Source organism: Staurois parvus, unplaced genomic scaffold, assembly GCF_062004578.1.
Source record: "Staurois parvus isolate SC_StPar_1 unplaced genomic scaffold, SC_StPar_1.0 ptg000235l, whole genome shotgun sequence".
Taxonomy (NCBI): domain Eukaryota; kingdom Metazoa; phylum Chordata; class Amphibia; order Anura; family Ranidae; genus Staurois; species Staurois parvus.
In genome coordinates, this window is record NW_028318031.1 from 687,228 (window position 1) to 710,047 (window position 22,820).

The 22,820-nt window shown below is 41.3% G+C and overlaps 1 protein-coding gene across 1 annotated transcript in view; it reads right to left on the minus strand.

The window, feature by feature from the left end:
* Positions 1-3,177: 3,177 nt before the first annotated feature.
* The window catches only part of NMUR1 (neuromedin U receptor 1), a 100,730-nt gene continuing 81,087 nt past the window's right edge, over positions 3,178-22,820 (minus strand). The window contains exon 4 of the mRNA XM_089680079.1: positions 3,178-7,349. Coding sequence (XP_089536205.1) covers positions 6,976-7,349 — 374 coding nt within the window. The 3' untranslated portion in view covers positions 3,178-6,975. The remainder of the gene's footprint in view (positions 7,350-22,820) is intronic.

The window sequence follows — 22,820 nt, forward strand, 5'->3', positions numbered from 1 at the left end:
ACCCCCTCTTTCTTTCTTTCTTTGCTGCCTTTGGGTACAACTTTTACAGTTCAGTTCCTCTTTAAAGCAAACTAGTACAAAGGAGAATTGCCAACCAATACTTTTGCTGATAAACCATTTGGCTCCCAGCTGAAAATGAATAATGAATGTTCACCAGCATTTCATCAGTCAATTTATTGCTGTTGAAATGTTGCTTGATGATAGTTTGTTATTAAAAAGGTATTTGACTTATTTCTCTGGCATCTTAATAAATATTAAGAAAAAATCTAATTTAGAAGTGATACACAACAGATCTCTGTTTAATCTTCGTATCCTTGGTATTTATGTCTTACCTGCTCTTCAGCGAAGTGACACATGCATACTGACTGCTCCGATATAGCTAGCTTGTTTTGAAGGCAATCCATAATGATGTACCAATGAAATGTCTGAGCCCACTGAAAGTGTTTCTTTATTAAGTTTTGCAACTAGCCATTATTAATGACTGTTTAAATTAGTACCGACACTGAAGGAGTGTGATTTGAAGTTCTACATGGGCAACGTGCACAACGGTATTTTATAATCTTAAGCACTCTAAAATACACCATTAAGTAGATAAAGATTATGGATTACAATCTCTAACAATCCACTGGTCAATATAGTCAAGGAAATTATTTTGAACTAAAAAAAACATTGAAAATTAATGTCAACATTTTGAGTTTAAACTTACTGTTTGGTTATAGGTTGACTATAATGGTTTTCAGTCAGTTTTGTAATCTTTAAAGATTTATAAGCTGTTAAATTTATGTCTTGTTTTCCACCATATGCCTACAATCTTTATTTTAGAAATAAACATTTCACACATGATAAAGGAATCCCAGATCACTATAGGTTATCTAAAGAGACAATGCAGCAGTGGCTCCCTCCCTCAAATGTGGCTTTGTCTGATTATAAACTTGGATGAAGCTATCTGATAAGGTATGAGCCACTTCTCTAACTCATTTACTTGGGTGTGTACATTTAAGGTTTAGCTTTTAAACTTTGAAAAAAACAGGCTTTTACTTCAGAGGGGCTAAGCAGTCTCTGGTAAAAATGTGAAAAAGTGACTTCAGTTCCATCTGCTGACTCAAAAAGAGAATGCACAAATTAATATTCAGTATTTCATATACCTGGCAAAATTGTATTTTTTACATTTTCTTTTGTGACCATTTTAAACATTTATCAATATTTCATGATATCTCTAAAGAAGGGAGCCTCTTATAAGGTGTCTAAGCACATGGTACTGTATACAAGTATTTTTGTACAAGGGGATTCCATTGCTAATAATCTGGAAACGGAACTGTGGTGTATTGGCAAAACCATTCAGACCTGTTTTTCTCTCTCTATATACAGTCATGGCCGAAATTGTTGGCACCCTTGATATTTCTCCAGGAAATCATGTATTTCTCACGAAACGTATTGCATTAACACATGTTTTGCTATACACATGTTTATTCCCTTTGTGTGTATTGGGACAAAACAAAAAAAGGGAGGAAAGAAAGCAAATTCGACATAATGTCACACAAACCTCCAAAAATGGGCTGGACAAAAGTATTGGCACCCTTTCACAACTGCGGATAAATAAGAATGTTACAAGCATGTGATGCTCCTGTAAACTCACCTGGGGCAAGTAACAGGTGTGGGCAATATAGAAATCACACCTGAAAGCAGATAAAAAGGAGAGACGTTCACTTAACCTTTGCATTGTGTGTCTGTCTGTGCCACACTAAGCATGGACAACAGAAAGAGGAGACGAGAACTGTCTGAGGACCTGAGAACCAAAATTGTGGCAAAATATCAACAATCTCAAGGTTACAAGTCCATCTCCAGAGAACTAGATTTGCCTTTGTCCACAGTGCGCAACATTATCAAGAAGTTTGCAACCCATGGCACTGTAGCTAATCTCCCTGGTCGTGGACGGATGAGGAAAATTGATGAAAGATTGCAACGCAGAATAGTCCGGATGGTGGATAAGCAGCCCCAAACATGTTCCAAAGACATTCAAGCTGTCCTGCAGGCTCAGGGAGCATCAGTGTCAGCGCGAACTATCCGTCGACATTTAAATGAAATGAAACGCTATGGCAGGAGACCCAGGAGGACCCCACTGCTGACACAGAGACATAAAAAAGCAAGACTACAGTTTGCCAAAATGTACTTGAGTAAGCCAAAAGCCTTCTGGGAAAACGTCTTGTGGACAGATGAGACCAAGATAGAGCTTTTCGGTAAAGCACATCATTCTACTGTTTACCGAAAACGGAATGAGGCCTACAAAGAACAAAACACAGTACCTACGGTAAAATATGGTGGAGGTTCAATGATGTTTTGGGGTTGTTTTGCTGCCTCTGGCACTGGGTGCCTTGACTGTGTGCAAGGCATCATGAAATCTGAGGATTACCAAAGGATTTTGGGTCGCACTGTAGGGCCCAGTGTCAGAAAGCTGGGTTTGCGTCCAAGATCCTGGGTCTTCCAGCAGGACAATGACCCCAAACATACGTCAAAAAGCACTCAGAAATGGATGGCAAAGAAGCGCTGGAGAGTTCTGAAGTGGCCAGCAATGAGCCTAGATCTAAATCCCATTGAACACCTGTGGAGAGATCTTAAAATTGCTGTTGGGAAAAGGTGTCCTTCCAATAAGAGAGACCTGGAGCTGTTTGCAAAGGAAGAGTGGTCCAAAATTCCGGGTGAGAGGTGTCAGAAGCTTATTGATGGTTATAGGAAGCGACTGATTTCAGTTATGTTTTCCAAAGGGTGTGCAACCAAATATTAAGTTAAGGGTGCCAATACTTTTGTCCAGCCCATTTTTGGGGTTTTGTGTGACATTATGTCATATTTGCTTTTCTGCCTCTGTTTTATATTTGTTCCAATACATACAAAGGGAATAAACATGTGTATAGCAAAACATGTGTTAATGCAATACCTTTTTTGTGTGAAATACTTGATTTTCAGGAAAAATATCAAGGGTGCCAACAATTTCGGCCATGACTGTATATATGGCATTGGGAAGTGGTAATACCAGAGGATCTTTTTAATATGTTTGGTATTCATATTCATGCACCCTGAAAGTCCCATCTTTTCTATTGAATATTTGCAGATGATCTATCTGTAGAACAGCAATAGATTGTTTTCTGTGCTACAAAAATTTTCTGCCACAAAACAACAAAGAAAGTTTTCAAAATATCTTCATTTACATAACAACCTGTTTTTGAGCTTCAACATAAATTAAAGAATCACTTTTATATTTACAGAATGTGTGTACATGATTACATGATTTTAAATAGGTGTCAACATTATATACATACATTACACATAAATACTTACATAATAATGATATTTATACTATGGTCTGTGGTCCAACAAGACATTACACTGTTATTTATACACTTTGATAAATTACTGTATAATGAGCAAAGAAGAAAATGCAACTGGTTATAAATCACCTAGTTTTTTGTTGCTGTGCTTTTATAAAAGTGTCTTCTATAAAGAAAAGATACATTCATTTTAAAATATATCCTGCAATATATCATGTGAGACAGCTCAGGACTATGTAAGCTCAATTAATTGACACGTAAATCCTGTGCCAATAAATGTAAAATATTACCGATATATTTAACAATGGCTTATTATTAATAATTGTGTTTTAATTTTTACAGCAATAGTGTTTTCATTAAACATAGAAAGCTATCAGATCAGAAACTACTAGTAAATAATTGCTGTTGTTTCCTGCACTTTCAGTGTCCCACGTTTGTTGCCAAGTCTATAAAAGATTGAATCTGCAGGATGTATTTAAACGTGGACTTGAGCTCATAAAATGAAGTTTTGCTAGGGAGCACCTAGAAATATTAATTGTGCCTAATCAGTGCTCTTAAAAAATTAACATTTTGTTTGGAAAACCTCCTGAAAAGTAGCAGTGCTCTTGCTGGTATGTTAGGGTGCCTAGGCACAGCGCCATAGCTGTATATGTGCAGTGTGAGATTAAGGCAGGTCATAGATGATGTGATTTTCTTTCCTGCAACTATGGGATGCAGGAAAGAGAATCGTTCCATTGGCACATCACTACATTAGTGTTGATGGGGGAATCTTTCCTGAGGAGCTATTGTGTTCTCTGAGCTGGGGAGTGGAGCCATCCCTGCTGGGAGAACACAGTGATTATTGCTAACGGCTATAGCCGCTGGCAGTAATCGCATGTAAAAATCTGGTATGCTGCTTGTACCCAAATCGATTGATCGACCTGGATACAATCAGTCTGCCCTTAGATTGTTCAAATTCCAGCCAGTCCCTGCTGAAGCCCCTTGTTTGCCTTTTTAGATGGCGCAGCTTTTACAGTGCAGGTCATATTTAAAGTGAAGTTGACAGATTGGTGGAGAATTGAGAAACAAATGGAAAATTAGAAAATGATGCCACTTTGCAGAACATTTGTTCTCTAGCTTTTCTCTAGCTTCTCTTTTTGGAAATAATACATGACATGTCAGACAATATTTTATGAAAGCAATGGACCAGATTGCTGTACCAGACAGAAATTGCAGACTTGCCTTGTCACAGCTAGTATAATCTGCTTTCTGCTGACTAATATTGGAGGATAAGATGGGGCCTGATCATTATTCTCAGAAACAGATCAGGCCTAATATTAGGTGCCCTCCAGCAATTTGTACAGTATCACACATTTACAACCACAACAGCTTTTTGACCACCACTCCTATGCATGGTCAGAATCCTGGGATCCTAATTACCTATACAGTTAAAAGTCGCTTCAGTCCTTTATTCTTATGACTGCATGCCATGCTACAGTGCTAAAAGTAAGAGTTTTGTTTACAACTGTACTTGCTAATTAGTGGTTTTAAAAAGCTACTTATAAGTGGAAGTGCTTATTTAAAACAGTTTCCACTTAATGTACATAAATCAGAATGTAATCACAGGGGAATATTTAGGTACAGACATAGTCTTTGAGTGTCTGAGTTCTTCTCCTTTGAGACAGAGAAAATAATTGTCATTTCAGATTAGAGTGTCTAATCACATTCTAATGACTTTAAAGTTTATATTGTTCATTTTCAGGAATAAAGAGATTTAGTAACTCCTATTTAATTTTCTGGGCTTTGATTATGAGGGCTGCCTGCCTTGTGGTAGGCAATTTGCAGAAAGCATAGTACACACTTTACAACTACAGCACAACTAGAGAATTACAGTAATTGATAATCATCTGAGCTACTATCATATAGTACCATATACAAGACTACTTGTGTATATAGCAAACGTATGAGTAAAGTAAGAACTTGGATTAGGCTCAGTGGATTCTGATTGTATGTAGCAATTAGTGCAAAGCTACCAGCTTATTCCTACAGCTTCCTACTATGCAGTTATGATTACTTACATGTTATAACTCTGTATTGAGAAAAACCATATACTATGTACTCATTATTCTTTCTCTTACCCCAAGGGTATCTAAGTATGACCTTATAGTAGTTTTCTGTATAGAAAATCTGTTATTCTGCTTTTATGGGTTCTGGAAAAGTGGAGTTCCCCACCACCTTTTTCAAGGTGTCTGGGACCATGGCCATTGCAGTGACATGGGAATTTTAACAGTAGATCTTGGACTCCTTCAATAGGAGAAAAATGTACATTTCAACAATAAGCAGCCCATAAATATAAAATGAAGGTCAGCCAATCTGCCTGAATGAGGATATTTCACATCTATGGTGGCAGACGGTAGCTTGCCAAAAAATGTGTTTCAATTGCTACTGTTCTGTGCTGAGATACACAGTGGCAGGAGCATCCACTTGCACCACTCACCTCTTTCCCACTACCTTATCAATTGACTTAGACTTGGTGCGACAAGCCAACCCACACTGCAATGTTTAGATGACTTGCTTCACTATGGTGGTACACGTTTGCTGCATCCCTAGGTGCATGGACAGTCTTACAGAGACTCTGACATATATACATACATATCTGCAATGCCAGACTTCTGAATTTAAGGTTTCATTTATGCTAACATGCTGAGATTCTTAGCTTGGATTTTTTTGATTCTCCACCCCCCCACTGCAGTGAAAGGCCTCCTCATAATACCTTTCACAGCTTTTAATGGAAATGTCATTAGCTATGTTTCATGCTGTAATTTTTAACACCTTCTCAGACTGGAATAAAACAGGAATGACATTTTGTTAAAGTTTTAATATATTGAAAGCCACCCCACTTGTATGAATGAGCCTTGTCAAACCATGTCTGAAACATATCTAGTAAAATGAGATTTGGATTCCTCCATTAGTGCTTCTAGAGTTTATAAAGTAATTCTATTACAAATGTAGAGTTATACATTTAATATGTTTATTAGAAAGGATTTTGTCTTTTATATACAGAAATATCTCCATTCTACAACTTCATGTTTTTTGGTTTAGTGGCTCTTTAATAAGAAATATGTGTATTTTTCTATACCATACCATCTTGTCATCTTGTCCTACTTAAATGAGGCTTTAACTAAGTTAAATATCAGTGGGCTCTCTAGAATTATTGACTACGTGAGAGGCTGCAGTGCATACACATTAATAACCTGTCTTGTCTCTGATTCTGGAATGCAGGCCCAAGCCTATTCCACTTCTTCTAACATTTTACTGTGAGAAAGAGCAGGTCTCAGGGACAGCACTGTAGTGAATAAGTTATAAATGAAAGGTATCTGAGCCTTCTACTTCTATATATAACATTTCTGATCAGCTATAAGTTTCTTGCAATCTTTAGAAGACAGTGTGGAGTAACCTACAGAGTTCTCGTTATAAAACTATTTTTATTCTGTGCAGTAGTCAAAGGAAGGGGTCTTAACCACTATACTGCCAGACATTGCATCTTTTGAAAAAATTTTTTTAGCTGTTTCGTAGTTCCACTGAATTGGGAATTTCTGTGTAAGTACAACAGAAGTCTGCAAGGATAGTAGATGCATTTGAGTTCTGGATATAGGAAATCAAAAATAAGATGTCACTTTTGGCCGCATTCTTCATATACATCAAATTCATCCACTTCAGCGAAGGGAAGTCCATTTCCTGGAATATGCTCACAAACTGTGCTCCTTGTGGTGACGCGTGTAACGCTGGGGGATGACCTCCGAGAACCAAGCCTCTTCTTCCTTCCGTGGCACATGACCTCTTTAAACATCTCACGAAAACGCGTAGAGAGTAAGTTGTACAGAATTGGGTTGACCGCGGAACTAAGATAAAATAATACTCCGGAGATAACATGAACAAAGCTGAACATCTGATGCATTTCAGCTGTCCAGTCATTAATAAAGCTCCACATCAGTCGTTCAGTGTGGAAAGGTGCCCAGCAGATCCCAAACACCACCACCAAGATAACTGTAAAAGGAAGAAAAGAAGAGACATTAAGAAAACTCAGCTTATTTGTAGCACACTGCCCAAAGATACCCACATGCGACGACCTTTCATCTTTCTATGTAACGTGTTATATTTGGGGGGCATATTTCACAGAATGTGATTAATGTGCTTTACACATTTTTTTATGATTAGCTAATATTTCAAAACAAGGTAAGAAATTATATTTAGGTACGTTTATTTTTATTTACATGTAGTACTCTCCTAGATAGGTGCTAGGATTAGGTAATTTAGCTCTGGCTCACTGTAACCAGTGGAGCTGCATTTGCCATTAGGTAAATTCAGTTTTTGTGATTGTTTATGTCTGTTCTATGTTTCACAGGCTGCAGATTTGATTACTCTTCCTGCCTTTTAGAACCTTTTGGATGGCACTGGAACATAGGTGTGGAGTAAGGCAAATGAGCAGCATGAATATTTATACCAGGGCTGTTCAACCTGCAGCCCAAGGGGCATATGCATTCCCAGAGAGTTTAGCATGTGGCCCTGGGTCTGTCTGGAGGGATGCTGGGGATGCCATGCAAGCACAGCAGCCATGGCAGCCAACACACACAGATTTATCTGTAGGGATACCGGGGATGCTGTGCAAACACAGAAGCCTTGAAAGCCTACATTGACAAGCTAGGGAAAATGCCTGGCTGGAAGGATGCCAGGGCTGCAATGTTTGCAATAGCAATGGCAGCAAGGAATGTAGGGTCGCCAGGTAAGTAAATGTTGCATGGCTGGATGAGCCCCACAGATTTTTATTGCGCCCCCCCCCCAAAGTCCTCTGCCCACAACCCCCCACAGCACATACATAGACTACAATCGCGCTGGCGATTAGGTCTGGAGCAAATTGTATTGGCAGTTCCTTCTGAGGCTCTCAGCGGTTAGGTGCATCTGCCGTCCTCATTCACTATAATGACAGTTCACTGACAGCAACACCTATTTGCGTAATATAAGTGGCTCAGCGCCACACAGTATAACATAGTGTTAAATTATTATATCCCGTGCAACATTACATTACATGAAAAAAATAAAAAAATAAATGAATGTATTAGATGGACATGCGTATAACATATGCGTTTATGCCAAACAATATATCTGAGGCTCTCAGTGGGTAGGTGTGGCCCATGGGCTCATTCACTATCATGACAAGTTGCCGGAAGCCCCAGCTATTTGCGGCTCTCTACACAGCCAGAGATTACCTGCGGTGATAAAAACGTGCAAACTATTAAATATTTATATATATATATATATATATATATATATATATATATATATATATACATACAGTATATATATATATATATATATATATATATATATATATACATACATGCAAAAGTGTTTGTAACTATGTGTAACTAATGTTAATACTGCTGCTCATTTTGTGTTTCCACAATAAAACCAATGCTTAACATAGGTGACTCGGTGCCGTGCAGTATAACTACTCTACTCCTAGTGATAAATTATTATATCCCATGAAACATTACATCGCATGACAAAGAAAAAAAAAAGAACACAAATAAATAAATGTATTAGATGGACATGCAATCAACCTATGCATTGATGTCAAACAATATATCTGAAGCAATCCACACCATTAACTGTGATTTAACAAAGACAGATTTCAAGTGTCACAAAAAAAACTTTTTGTCCAATAAACCAGCTGTGTCATCTATTGTATTTGAGCTACTGCATTTTTATTCTTCTTTTATATAATCATCAGATGCAGATGCCCATCCTCCAACAAAATTATGTTCTCACTTTTTGAGAAGACCTCACAACAAGGTCTGATGCACTTGCCCCTAGTAGCAGGGTCACCTATACCACAGAAGTGATGGCTCCTTCCAGACCACTGGGGCTTCTCAATCCATACCTCCCAAGAGTTTCTGACCTGAAGAATATGTAAGCAATTGGTACATTTTTGTTATTTTTATGTGTTTTTTTTCTTTATGATGGTTACAGTTTTGGTATTTCTGTTTGTTTTTACAAATAAAAAATTCCATACCTCCCAACTTTTTTTATAGTTTGCATGTTTTTATCACCGCAGGTAATCACTGCCTGTGTAGAGAGCTGCAGATAGCCGCGGCTGCCAGCAACTTGTCATTATAGTTAACCCCTTCCCGCCGGCGCCTCCTGGCCCTTTAAGAGTTTCAGAAGCTGGAGGCGGGATGGGCGGGGTTTAGAGATTGTGTGACTGCCGTGAAGCGTCATCATGGCGGTCACATGATCGGGAAAGGTCCCAATCGAAAGAGCAGACCGGGACCTTTCCGTGAGTACCGGACATGTGTGCTGGGAGCGCGCAGGGTGTGCGCTCTCAGCACATATGTTTTTTGTTAATTGCACACAAATGTGCGGCCGCTCGTGTCTAGGCCCAGACGCCGGGAGGCCGCACATTTGTGTGCGGCCGGCGTGAAGAGGTTAATGAGCTTGGTGGCCAAATCTACCTGCTGGGAGCCTCAGAAGGAAGTGCTCATCAGCTATCGTTATTGTTAGTGTATTTTATGTGTGGCCCAAGACAATTTCTTCTCTTCCAATATGGCCCAGGAAGGTCAAAAGTTTGGACACCCCAGATGTATACTGTCTCAGACAATCCCTGTGGGAAGATTGCACAGAAAAAGCTGGGAAACATTTTGAATGGCTCAAATCGCACCGCGCCTGCACCAAAAAGGTGCAGGACCATTTTTTCGGTCCGCACTAGAATCAGATTGCATGTGTATTCACACCCATGCAATCCGATTCTGCACATCGCACCGCGTTTTGCGGACCGATTCCAGGATGTTGTTAACATACACACCCTCAGCGGTTCGCATGAACGGTGTGTAATTGTGATGCGGTGCGTAATTCACACAGAAAGTGCTGGGAATTCCGCACCGCATCAGTGTGAACCCAGGTTTAGGGTGGGACATACACTGCAGAATAATAAAAAACAGATTATGAAAGATGTACAAACATGAACTGTTCACAGCAATGTCTTTGTAATCAGGGTAACATATGACTGAATAGCATAGGTCTGTATAAGATTCTATAGCAACAAAGTCTAGCTAACAATCAGTAAAACACTTGAGGACACAAACAGCTACTTGTGATTATCCTCATAAACAGCATCATTTTCAGCAGAGTACAGGGTTGCTCTGGTAACACAGGTGAACAGCTGAAGGTATCCAAGTATCAAGGACATATGGAAGCCCCCCACTGGAACTGGAGTACTCTGGTGGGAATTGGGGAGAGGCTACCTGCAGTAGCTGGGTCTTCTGGAGAAGTTGTATGCTGTTGGGCTCCTGCCTGGCTGCCTGCACACTACTGCTGACAGTGGAGGGCCTCTTATTTGGCAGCACACCACTTGCCCAGCTACCTCTGCCTCATCAGATCTGGCCTTGCTAAGCTCCTGAGGGAGGGGTGCATAGAAACGTATCTTTACTGGATGTGTCCAGGAACCCATGAACTTGTGGGAAGTTGAGTTAAAGGAGCCTACACCTGCTTCTGAGCATGGTGAGTAAATGAGCGTTCCACTGCATACCTCCTGTGGGAGGGTGTCCAGTAGGAACATGTGTAGGTTCGCCCTATCAAGCAGTGTTGACTGGATTGACCCAACTTTAGGGAAATACCCATTTAGTACCTTTTATAATATTAAAGTCCAACAGTGAAGGTGATCATATGTCCATTTGGGTTGATCTTGGCTGCACAAATTTTTGGACAGCTTAAACCACTTTATTCATGAAGATCAAAGAAAGGAGTGGAGGCACATATTCACTTTAATATTCATGTGGACTTTAAGGCACAATTTAAAGTGTTACTAAACCCAGGGCCCTGCATTCACTATATCTGGTCTCCCCCAGTACACACAACATGGAAATTGGGTTGGAGCAATTATTTTAATAAATATAAATAGCTAAATACCTTTTTTTCATAAACAGCTAGAGTTGTGACTTCTACCAGTGTTCAGCAGAGAGCTGGTTAAAGCTTGTAGGAGTTTTCATTTTGCTCTAGGAGGATGCAGAAACCCTGACCTCTGCCTGGGCAATGCTGATTGGCTTTGTGCTGATCACATGCACTCAGGCCCTGTGCTGATCACATGCACTCTCTAGCAAAACACTCCAAACTAAGCATGTGCAGAGTGTCTCCACACAATGTCTTATCAAGAGGTAAGAAGGGGACACAGGAAGAAGAGGAGGATCAGAGAAGTCAGGATCAAACAGCCTTTTTACACAATGCAGAGGATTAACCCATTAGGATCCACAATGAGTATATCAAGCATGCTTTACTGCATATACAGACTGATTTTACTGTTGTGGGTTTAGTAAAACTTTAATATGTATATGAACTAATTCATACACTGCAAGTATATCTTTGTGAACTTTGCTGACCTTTCATTGTACAGAGTGCACAATTTTAGGAATTGATTCACATATGAGTTTGTTTTTATTTATTGTTTATCAGAATGGGTTTTATACACATAATATTGTGGACAGTGTTATCACCTTGCACATAGATATATAGTATAGTGTGGCACATTTTGTTTTTTTATTAAATACTTGTTATACTGTCTCTTTTTTACAGTCTGTATGATTCAAGTTTATTCTAAGCCTCTGAATTGTATTTCTGTGAATGATCCCCTTGTGCCTGTGCACAGCCATTCAGTTTGAAGCAAATGCATTACATCCCATATAAACACTGTAAATTATCACAGCCCAATAGTTCTAAATATAAGCATTTGAAAATATAACATATCCAGAAAGCTGCTAATACTGCTGTGAAATCCTATTTTAATGCATTTTACAAAATAGAGCTGATTCACTCTCCCCGTTCCTACTAACGCTGGATAATGATGCGTCTTATTATTGTCTTTTCTACAATGCACAGCACAATTATTTCTTTGTAAAGAACAATGTTTTAGAAAACACGACTGTTGGAAGATAGAGAATTACTTTATTTTAGTCTGATTTTGTATTTCATAGTAGTTTCTAGGATAAGCAATCTGTACATATTGAAGACTCCAGCTCCAATGTGAAAAGATAAACATTCTTCTTCTTGAGTCTGCTAGCATTTGAAGAATAGCATTTCACCGTATTTTAATGTTTAATCGTTAAATCAGTTGGTACACTACACCATACTTACATCCCTAGGAAGGGAAGGGTTAATGTTCCTCCAGGTAAGTGCACAATTTATAGTGGGTATCCTGTGGGAAGTGCAATCTACTTTTGAGGCACAAAGTGAAATTCCTAATAAGGACAAACTAAGACAAAAAACACCTACAGTTACAAAGGGGAAAGCAGCCATGAGCTGTCAATGTGAGAGAGCCCAGAGCCCCATCTAGCTTCATACAAACAACACCTGGACACGCTGCAGGGTCGCATAATCCCTGGAAGTTCCTATCAATCAAGGACATTGACAGCATACTGCTTTCCATGTGACAGCCTGTCAGAAAAAGACGATTCTATTCTAGGCAAAATGTCAGTAAACATATATAATGTATAGTGCACATTAGAAAGAAAGAGCATAAAGCTTTTTTACAGCAGCTTTGGAATTTATTTTACTTGCTGTATTTCAATAAGGCATTCCTTAGGGTATTCAGAACTCTGCTAACTCTCTGTCCAAGCATCCATGGCTGGGAAGTGGAATGATGTTAAATATACTTAAAGCGGAGGTCCAGTCGGAATTTTAAAAATAAAAACTGCAGCTGCTGACTTGTAAAAAACCTGTCCCTCAATCCCATGGTGCCCTCACACCAACCAGGTTCACCGATGTTCCTGTCTGCTTGGCACCGGTGTGGGAACCCGGCTGTGACAGCTTGCGGCTTCACAGTTGGGTGCCCACTGTGCATGCGTGAGTAGCACTGTGCCTTGTGAATGGTCCCGTAGTCATCTGGGACCTGTCATGTGTCCCAGAAGACTATAAGGAGGGAAGGGGGAAGGACTACTTCTGCTTTCGATTGCCTGGGCGATCGCAGAGGAAGTGGGAGTGGGTACCTGTCAAATTCGGGTACCCTCTTCCTCCCCCACTCCCCAAAGGTGCCAATCCTTAACAGGGAGCTGGGGAGAAAGCCTTAAAGCAGAACTTTCCCTTTTGGGTGGAGCTCTGTGGCCTAAACCACAAAATGTTCACCTTCAGATCAGTTGGAGATGATACACTAAAGGCAAATAAACTATTAACTTTTCACTTTGCAAAGAATGCCCAAAATAGAAAAAAAAACAGCATTTTTGCTTGGACATGATTAAATGATGGAAGTCAACAGTACTTCACCACATTCACTAAGCTCTGGAGAATGATCCCTTGGAAAGTGTTAGTTCCCTTGCAAAGTGAACAGTCTATTTGCCTTGCAAATGGTAAAGACCTATGCACGGCTATGTTCCAACTATAGTAATAATATCAGGGAAGAAGATTGCTACACTCACTACTCAAAATAAATAAATGAAAAAAATGTGGTGCGTTATCTCATCATTTTGCTGTAATCAATCCTATTGTCCCAGACACCTGAGAGACTGCAGAATGATGCTAAGTGGACAGAAAAGCAGGAGGACTGACACCCTGAGGATACATAAGTGTACATTAGGGCACCAAGGTAACTGTAATGAACATGATCACACTCACCATATCAGATCAGCAGATAGACAGTGGAGTTCTTCTTTAACCTCTTGTCGACCACATACAGCATATATGTGCAACAGCAAGAAGGGTGTACTTTAATACCCATACATGAACATAGAAGCATAAAATTAATGTATTTATTGATTTCAAAAGATAAAAATCTTGTTTTGAGGTAAAAATGTAGCACTCGTGTAGTATACAGATCATAAAGAACAGAGACCTAACACACTGACCTGTCCCAAGTTAAGGGGGAAACAATCTATATTTTTTTAATACTATACACATATATATTTTTTCAATACATACGCTATATACTACAAAATATATACTCTGTATAATATATATTCTTTATACTTCTATGTTCTTGCTTGTGAAAGTCCCTGTGGTTGTTTTTCCGTTGCTAGTGTAGCACTACCCCCTTAAGAGTATCTGAATTTTGGGTCCCCCTACAGCTCTGCACAGCCAGGCAACATGCATTTTCTTCCACACGTTGCATTCAGAGTCAGTAAAAAGTCCTTGAACTTGGTTTTGTGATTTTATTTAGGGGTTAATAACTTGGATGGGGTTGAGGGGTGTATGGGATGCCCAAGCAAAGTTCAAACTTGAGGACAAACTCCTTAGCAACTATGTACAGATGTGGACAAAAATAGTCTCTCGTTTAAGAGCATTCCAGCTCTCTGGTGTACCACCTCAGACCCCAGATGAATCCTCCTATTTAAAACTATAAAAAACAGTGCAAATCACCACCTGACTCAAACAAAACTATAAATAGCATACAGTGTATACATCAATAAAAATATAAAGTGTAATATAGTGACTCAAAAAATATTATAATATAAAATTTTCTTCCATACTAAAGTGTCCAGTTAACAATACATAAAGGAAAGTCCTTTCTCCCATTGGTTTGTGAAAAAAAGAAGACGAATATCCACATGAAATAATACTTCCACCAATCACCAGTGAGAAAACAACATCAACCGCACTCACCAGATGATGGTGAGTAATGCGCCTTTTAGGATGTTTAGGGATCCTAATCCCCCTTTAATGAAGCCTTCAGGACTCCTTCCCACCATATAGGGTATAAGTATTCCTTCCACTCGCTCCTGCCTTCTCCTCTCACCAAACTCCACAGCAGTGCAAGGGAAAAAATATATAATAGTTTACTATATATATATAGAGATGTAGGCAGATCACTGTGGCACTGGTCACTCCTTTAGACTTGTTATAGTTAATACCCACACATACTATATGTGTTCATGGCCAGCAGAGGTTTCTTTGGTGATACTGAGAGTCAAATACAGCTCCCAATCCCAACAATGATCGGGGCTGGCTCCCGATCCTTTGATTAGTGTGACAATCACAGTGGTCATGTGATCAGGCAGATCTTCTTGCTCTCTGGGCATACATAATAGCCCTGTTAAAGGGAAGAATTTAAATTAACACAGTAGCACTCATATCTATACAAAACCTGAAAATAACAGAGAAATCAACAGCAAAATGCTTCCTTCTATACAGGGAATGCACTTTACTGTTCCTTCTCACAATGAAAATCTGGGAGCCTGTTAACAGAGGCGGATATCTTATCTCAACAGATATCTGCTGGCAATGAGTGCATCTTAACAGCTGATAAGCAAAGAATTGAGTGTTTGCAGGTCTTTATGTAGTGGCTAATTGCAATACAATACCAAAAATATGGAAGAGCAAATGTTTAGTAATGTAAGAGTCACATAAATAATTAATTTATGGTAAAAGCCACAATAATAACTCAACATATGGGCTTGTTGAAAAAACAATAATATGTGCCCTTTTTGATTGTATTGACAGCATGATGTACAGTCTTGTGTATGTAATAAAGTAGTTCTGTTCCTTCCTAATTCTCTTCTACTCTTACCGGCCAATTGTTACCTGTTTTACTGAATGCAACTGTCAATCTGTCAAACTGTCAAGAAGGAAGAATGCAGGAAAGGACCTGGAGGAGCCACATTGTTCTGTACAATGATGGTCTCTGCACCTTATGCAAATATACAGTCAGGTCCATAAATATTGGGACATCGACACAATTCTAACATTTTTGGCTCTATACACCACCACAATGGATTTGAAATGAAACAAACAAGATGTGCTTTAACTGCAGACTGTCAGCTTTAATTTGAGTGTATTTACATCCAAATCAGGTGAATAGTATAGGGATTACAACAGTTGGATATGTGCCTCCCATTTCTTAAGGGACCAAAAGTGATGGGACAATTGGCTTCTCAGCTGTTCCATGGCCAGGTATGTGTTATTCCCTCATTATCCCAATTACAATGAGCAGATAAAAGGTCCAGAGTTCATTTCAAGTGTGCTATTTGCATTTGGAATCTGTTTCTGTCAACTCTCAAGATGAGATCCAAAGAGCTGTCACTATCAGTGAAGCAAGCCATCATTAGGCTGAAAAAACAAAACAAACCCATCAGAGAGAAAGCAAAAACATTAGGCGTGGCCAAAACAACTGTTTGAAACATTCTTAAAAAGAAGGAATGCACCGGTGAGCTCACCAACCCCAAAAGACCCGGAAGACCATGGAAAACAACTGTGGTGGATGACCGAAGAATTCTTTCCCTGGTGAAGAAAACACCCTTCATAACAGTTGGCCAGATCAAGAACACTCTCCAGGAGGTAGGTGTATGTGTGTCAAAGTCAACAATCAAGAGAAGACTTCACCAGAGTGAATACAGAGGGTTCACCACAAGATGTAAACCATTGGTGAGCCTCGAAAACAGGAAGGCCAGATTAGAGTTTGCCCAACGACATCTAAAAAGCCTTCACAGTTCTGGAACAACATCCTATGGACAGATGAGACCAAGATCAACTTGTACCAGAGTGATGGGAAGAGAAGAGTATGGAGAAGGAAAGGAACTGCTCATGATCCTAAGCATACCACCTCATCAGTGAAGCATGGTGGTGGTAGTGTCATGGCGTGGGCATGTATGGCTGCCAATGGAACTGGTTCTCTTGTATTTATTGATGATGTGACTGCTGACAAAAGCAGCAGGATGAATTTTGAAGTGTTTCAGGCAATATTATCTGCTCATATTCAGCCAAATGCTTCAGAACTCATTGGACGCCGCTTCACAGTGCAGATGGACAATGACCCAAAGCATACTGCAAAAGCAACCAAAGAGTTTTTTAAGGGAGAGAAGTGGAATGTTATGCAATGGCCAAATCAATCACCTGACCTGAATCCGATTGAGCATGCGTTTCACTTGCTGAAGACAAAACTGAAGGGAAAATGCCCCAAGAACAAGCAGGAACTGAAGTCAGTTGCAGTAGAGGCCTGGCAGAGCATCACCAGGGATGAAACCCAGCGTCTGGTGATGTCTATGCGTTCCAGACTTCAGGCTGTAATTGACTGCAAAGGATTTGCAACCAAGTATTAAAAAGTGAAAGTTTTATTTATGATTATTATTCTGTCCCATTACTTTTGGTCCCTTAACAAGTGGGATGCACATATGCAAACTGTTGTAATTCCTACACCGTTCACCTGATTTGGATGTAAATACCCTCAAATTAAAGCTGATAGTCTGCAGTAAAAGCACATCTTGTTTGTTTCATTTCAAATCCCTTGTGGTGGTGTATAGAGCCAAAAATGTTAGAATTGTGTCGATGTCCCAATATTTATGGACCTGACTGTAGGTACATAGGAGGGAGATGTAGAAAGGCATCTGTGCTGTGCAGCCAGAAGAGCTGAAACTAAGAGAGATCGTGGAGAATCCCAGGTGCCTACTAGGCAGTGCCTGCTGTTAGGCTGGAGTTGGGTGGGCTGAGAGAGGCTGAGTGTGACCCGGTTTTCTCACTGCTTGCATAGCATTGAAGAGAACTAACCATGAGGTTGCAGCCCTGAGCAGAGCAGGAGCGCTGGGTGTCTGCCCCGCCCACCGCTCTATTGGCTTCTTGCAGTTTCGCTTCCCGCCTTTGGCTTGGGGGAGGATCTTTGGGGGAAGAGCTCAAGAGTACAGAACGCTTGCTGTATATCCGCCGGCTCATCCACATGGCCCATCCACATTCCAAGCCAAAAGTGGGAAACAGAAAAGCAAATAGGTCTGAGCAACCCCCAGGCTCTATTTCGGAACTCTTATTCTGAATACAGGTGGTACATGCGTTCACATAGGCCTTACAGTCCTTTTCGATATCCGGCCACCAGAATGTGCGTTGTGCTAATTCAACAGACTAGTACACCCCAAAGTGGCCCGCCAAGGGGTGATCATGGCAGTATCCCAGGACAGGAACCCACACATTTTCTGGTACAAAAATGTGCTCACCTTTCCGCAGTAGTCCATTTTTGCCTTGCAACGTGCCCCCAAGAGGGCTGGGTGTTCCTGACAATGCTTGCTGCAATCGTGACAAGAGGCTGGTCTGTAGAAGCAGTAGGTTCCCTGCTGGCAAGATAGTACCGGTACCGAAGTGTCTTTAGGATCCTCAATCATGCGTGACAACACATCAGGTTTGGTATTCTTGGACCTGGGCCTATAGGTGATATGGAAGGCAAATCTTGAAAGAAAAAGTGCTCATTGGGCCTGACGTGGCTTGTGGCGTCTTGAAGTCTTCAAATATTTGAGGTTCTTATGGTCTGTATATATCAGAATCAGATGTGTGGTTCCTTCCAACAGATATCTCTACTCTTCCAGGGCTGTTTTAATTGCAAGAAGTTCTGGGTCCCCTACATCATAATTCCTCTCGGCTGAGGAAAGTTTTCATGAGAAAAATGCAACTGGATGGATCAGGTCCTTGAGTCCCTGGCATTGAGAAAGGACTGCCCCAACTGCGTTTTCTGATGCATCTACGTCTAGGATATAAGGTAAAGTAGAATCTGGATTGCTCAGGAGAGGAGCAGTTGTAAATAGCTTCTTCAAGGTTTCGAAAGCAGCCTGTGCTTCGGAAGTCCAGTGGAAATGGACACATTGCTTGGTGATTTGTGTGATGGGCATGATGAGAGCTGAGAAGTTCTTAATGAACTTGCGCTAAAAGTTAGGGAATCCCACAAATCGCTGAATTCCCTTTTTATCTGTTGGGATTGGCCAATCCAGAATTGTTGATATTTTCTGTGGATGCATTCTAATCCCAACTATGGAAATGATCAATCCAAGAAACGGAATACTCTGTGGCTCAAAGTCACACTTTTCAGCTTTGGCATAGAGTCCATGCTGACTGAGCCATCGCAGAATACTTTTAACATGCCCCCGATGTGTCTCCAAGGATACAGAAAATATCAGAATGTCATCCAGATAGACTATGACGAAGATATCTAGAAAGTCTCTAAAGATGTCATTGATGAAATGCTGAAAGGTAGCTGGCGTGTTGCACAATCCAAAGTGCATGACCAAATACTCAAAGTGGCCAAATCAGGTACGAAAAGCAATTTTCCACTCATCCCCTGCCCGGATATGGACCAAATTGTAGGCCCCTCTTAAATCCAGTTTTGTGAAGATAACTGCAGATGTAAGTCTTTGGAATAGTTCAGAAACCAAGGGAAGGGGTTAACAATTCTTTACTGTACCTTTATTCAGATCACGATAATCCACACATGGCCGAAGGGAATGATCTTTTTTCTCCACAAAGAACATTCCTGCCCCAGCCGGAGATGTAGAAGGACGAATGAATCCTTTCTGGAGGTTCTTGTCAATATAGTCTTTTAAGGCCCTTAATTCATGTTCAGAGAAAGGAAAGATAGGGAATCAAAGGGAATCTCAGCTCCAGGAAGAAGTTCAATGGGGCAGTCATAAGGTCTATGTGGGGGAAAGGGTATCTGCCCCCTGTTTACTGAAGACATCCAAGTATCCATGGTAGGCCTGTGGGACTGCTTGAGCAAGTCCAACATCTAAGTCCCTGCATAGTAATGTGGTGGATGGCGGAGATGACACTGGTGGACAATGTTTCTGGTAATAGGAAGATAGGAACTGAATACTTCCAGAATTTCAGTCAATTTGTGGATTATGGGCCTGTAACCATGGTAGGCCCCGAGATGATAGGTAATAAGGGTGAAGCAATTGTGTCTAAACTCAGCAATTCCTGATGGTGGATGGATGCAGTAGTGGGAGAGGTGGGGTCTCTTTAGTTACAAGTCCCAATTTTATACAAGACCCATCAGCCAGAAATACATTAAGTCCTTGTTCTTTGGATTGTAGTGGAATGTGTTGCTGAGCTGCGAAGGATAGATCAATGAAGTAGATACAAGCCTGGAATCAATAATTGCGATAACCGACATGACTCTTCCGGGAAGCTGGAAGGAGACAGGTATAGCTATATGAGTGGAGCTGGCAGACAATGGTGACTGGTTAGCTGAAGAGAGAGACACTTACGCAACTTGGCTGGACATGCAGGCACATAGTGACTGGCTTCTCCAGAATAGAGACAGAGGTTGTTCAGACAGCGATGTTGACGTTCCTCTGGAGTCAGTGATGGGCGAATCAAGCCAAGCTGCGTAGGTTCAGGCATAGTGTGGCTGGAATGGGGTTCCCTGGTGCCGAACTGGAGTGAACCAGGATCTTGGGTAGCATCCATATAGGAGGAGACCGTTGCGTGGACCTCTCCAACCTGCATTCAAGCAGGTGGTGGTCAATCTGGATTAACAGAGTGATGAGCACCTCCAGTGAGCTTGGTAGGCCAACTCGGGCAAATTCCTCCTTGAGGCCCTCAGACAGGCCCAAATGTAACTGGTGACACAAGGCGGTGGTGTCCCAGTTGGTATCTGCACTCCAACGTCTAAAGTCTGTAACACAGTCCTTGGCCGCTCTACGGCCTTGCAGTTGAGGCCTTCTGCAGTTGCGGTCTATTGTGGGTCATCATATAGCTGGGCCATAGCGTCAAAGAAGGTGGACATAGTGTTCAAGTGTGCATAGTTTTCCTCCAATAATCGATGAGCCCAAGTCTGTGGTTCACCCTGGAGAAGCGAGATGACGAATCCCACCTTAGTAGATTCTGAGGAAAAGGTCCATGGCTGGAGATTGAAATAGAGCTGACATGCTTTACGGAATGCTCTAAATTTACTCCAGTCGCCAGTGAACCACTCTGGGGTAGGTACCTGAGGTTCAGGAGGCAGCATCATAACAGCAGGAATAGCAAGAGTCTCTATTGGGACAGCAGCCACAACTGGAGAGGAAGCGGGTGCAGGAGTAGTGGTGGATGTAGCCATGCTCACAAATGTCATCCAACAGAGAGGATCCTCTTGCAGGCTCAGACATGGCTGTTTGGTACTATCACATACCTGGATAGTGAACCTGACGTGAAGAGGCAGGCCTCCCATACAGCTCCGGCTCGAGGGCTACTGGTAGAGGGATAGAAGCCGCAGGAGCACGGCAAGGTATGATTGCCTGTGATCAGTCCAGTAGTCTATGTGTCAGCAGCAGTCAGCAGGCAGTTGAAGAAGCAGGACAGGTTGATAGCAGATAACCTGGCACTGATCTCAGCTGTCAGCACGTTGTAGAATTGCAGCAGGATGCATGATCCAGATGCGAATTTGCATGGCTGATGAGCTGCAGTGAACAGGATGGAAGATGCAGGGTCAGACGAGCCAGGTTGGTAACAGTCGGGAAGATCAAGCATAGAGTAGTCGGGTCACAGGCCAGGTCAGCAGCAGAGGTTAAATCAGACAGAAACGGGGCAGAAGAATAATCTAAGACAAGCCGGGGTCAGGGCAGGTAGCAGACAAGCAAAGACCAAGAATAAGCCGGGTGAGTATCAGAGGTCAGGCACAAGAATCAGGAACACACTCAGGAGCAAGCAATGAGACAAAACTGCAGCCTGTTTAAATAGCCCTTTTAGCACCAGCATTAGTGACAGACGCGTGACTGCATATGCACGCGCCTATGCCAAAGTCCACGCACATCTGTCAGGCCCGTTACTGTTCTGCACTTGCACATAGTTATGCGCCGTGAACCTTCACCTGCACTATGGGCAAGCTTTTCGTGACAGGCTTCAAAATCCTATACCGACTACCCTTTAGAAGGAAGATGTATATATTTACCTATTTTCAGGATGCTCCAGACTGGATACGTGAACAGCTACCAGCGGTTTCTTCAGGGGGAGGAGAGAGCAGCAACAACAGCTGCAATGCCTGGACAGTGATGTAACCCATAGGCTTACTATGAAGCATCCCTTGTCGCCTGTCCCTCCTCTCCCCTGAAGCCGACGCTGGGAGCAAGTATAAGCATCTTCCTTCTACAGGGTGGTTAGTATAAGATTTAGAAGGGGAGTGGGAGCAGTTTTGAGCTTAGTTAGTAATAGCCTGGAATTCCACTTTAGGTAAGAGAACTGTAGCATGTGTGTTGGGTACAGGAAATGAAAAGAGATATCAGAAGACTCTTTGAAGTTCAAGAAACATGGAACCATCTCTCCTTTCTCCTTCTTGGTGTCATGTGCATTTACAAAATAGTTCTGTGTATAAAACAGACCACATGGTGCTTCAGGTGTACCTAGGACAGTATGATGTCAAAATACATCCCAGTGTGTTTCTTAATGTAGCTGATCTTACTTTTACAGCTCTGCAGGCTGAATCCATAGCCAAATCCCAAGGAAAAAGCTAAATTTCTTTGTATTGTCCAGATCTGACAATCCTCCCTCCCACAATACATTTTTTGGTGTTTGTGTGTCTAAGTGCCAGGCAAAAGTCCTGTCCCAAGGTGGTGGTGGTGGGGATTTTTGATGCCTTATAGTGAGGGAATCAGAGTGGTAGGAATTGAGTATTTAGCACCCCTCTTGATAGCTAGGGGGAGCTAGTTGTTTTTTTAGCCAGAAAGGCTTAGTAGTCTGGGTAATAGTCAACTCTGTCAACCTTAAGTCAGGGCTGAGAGGCTCTGCAGGTCAGTTCCTTGATATCTCCCCCTGCTC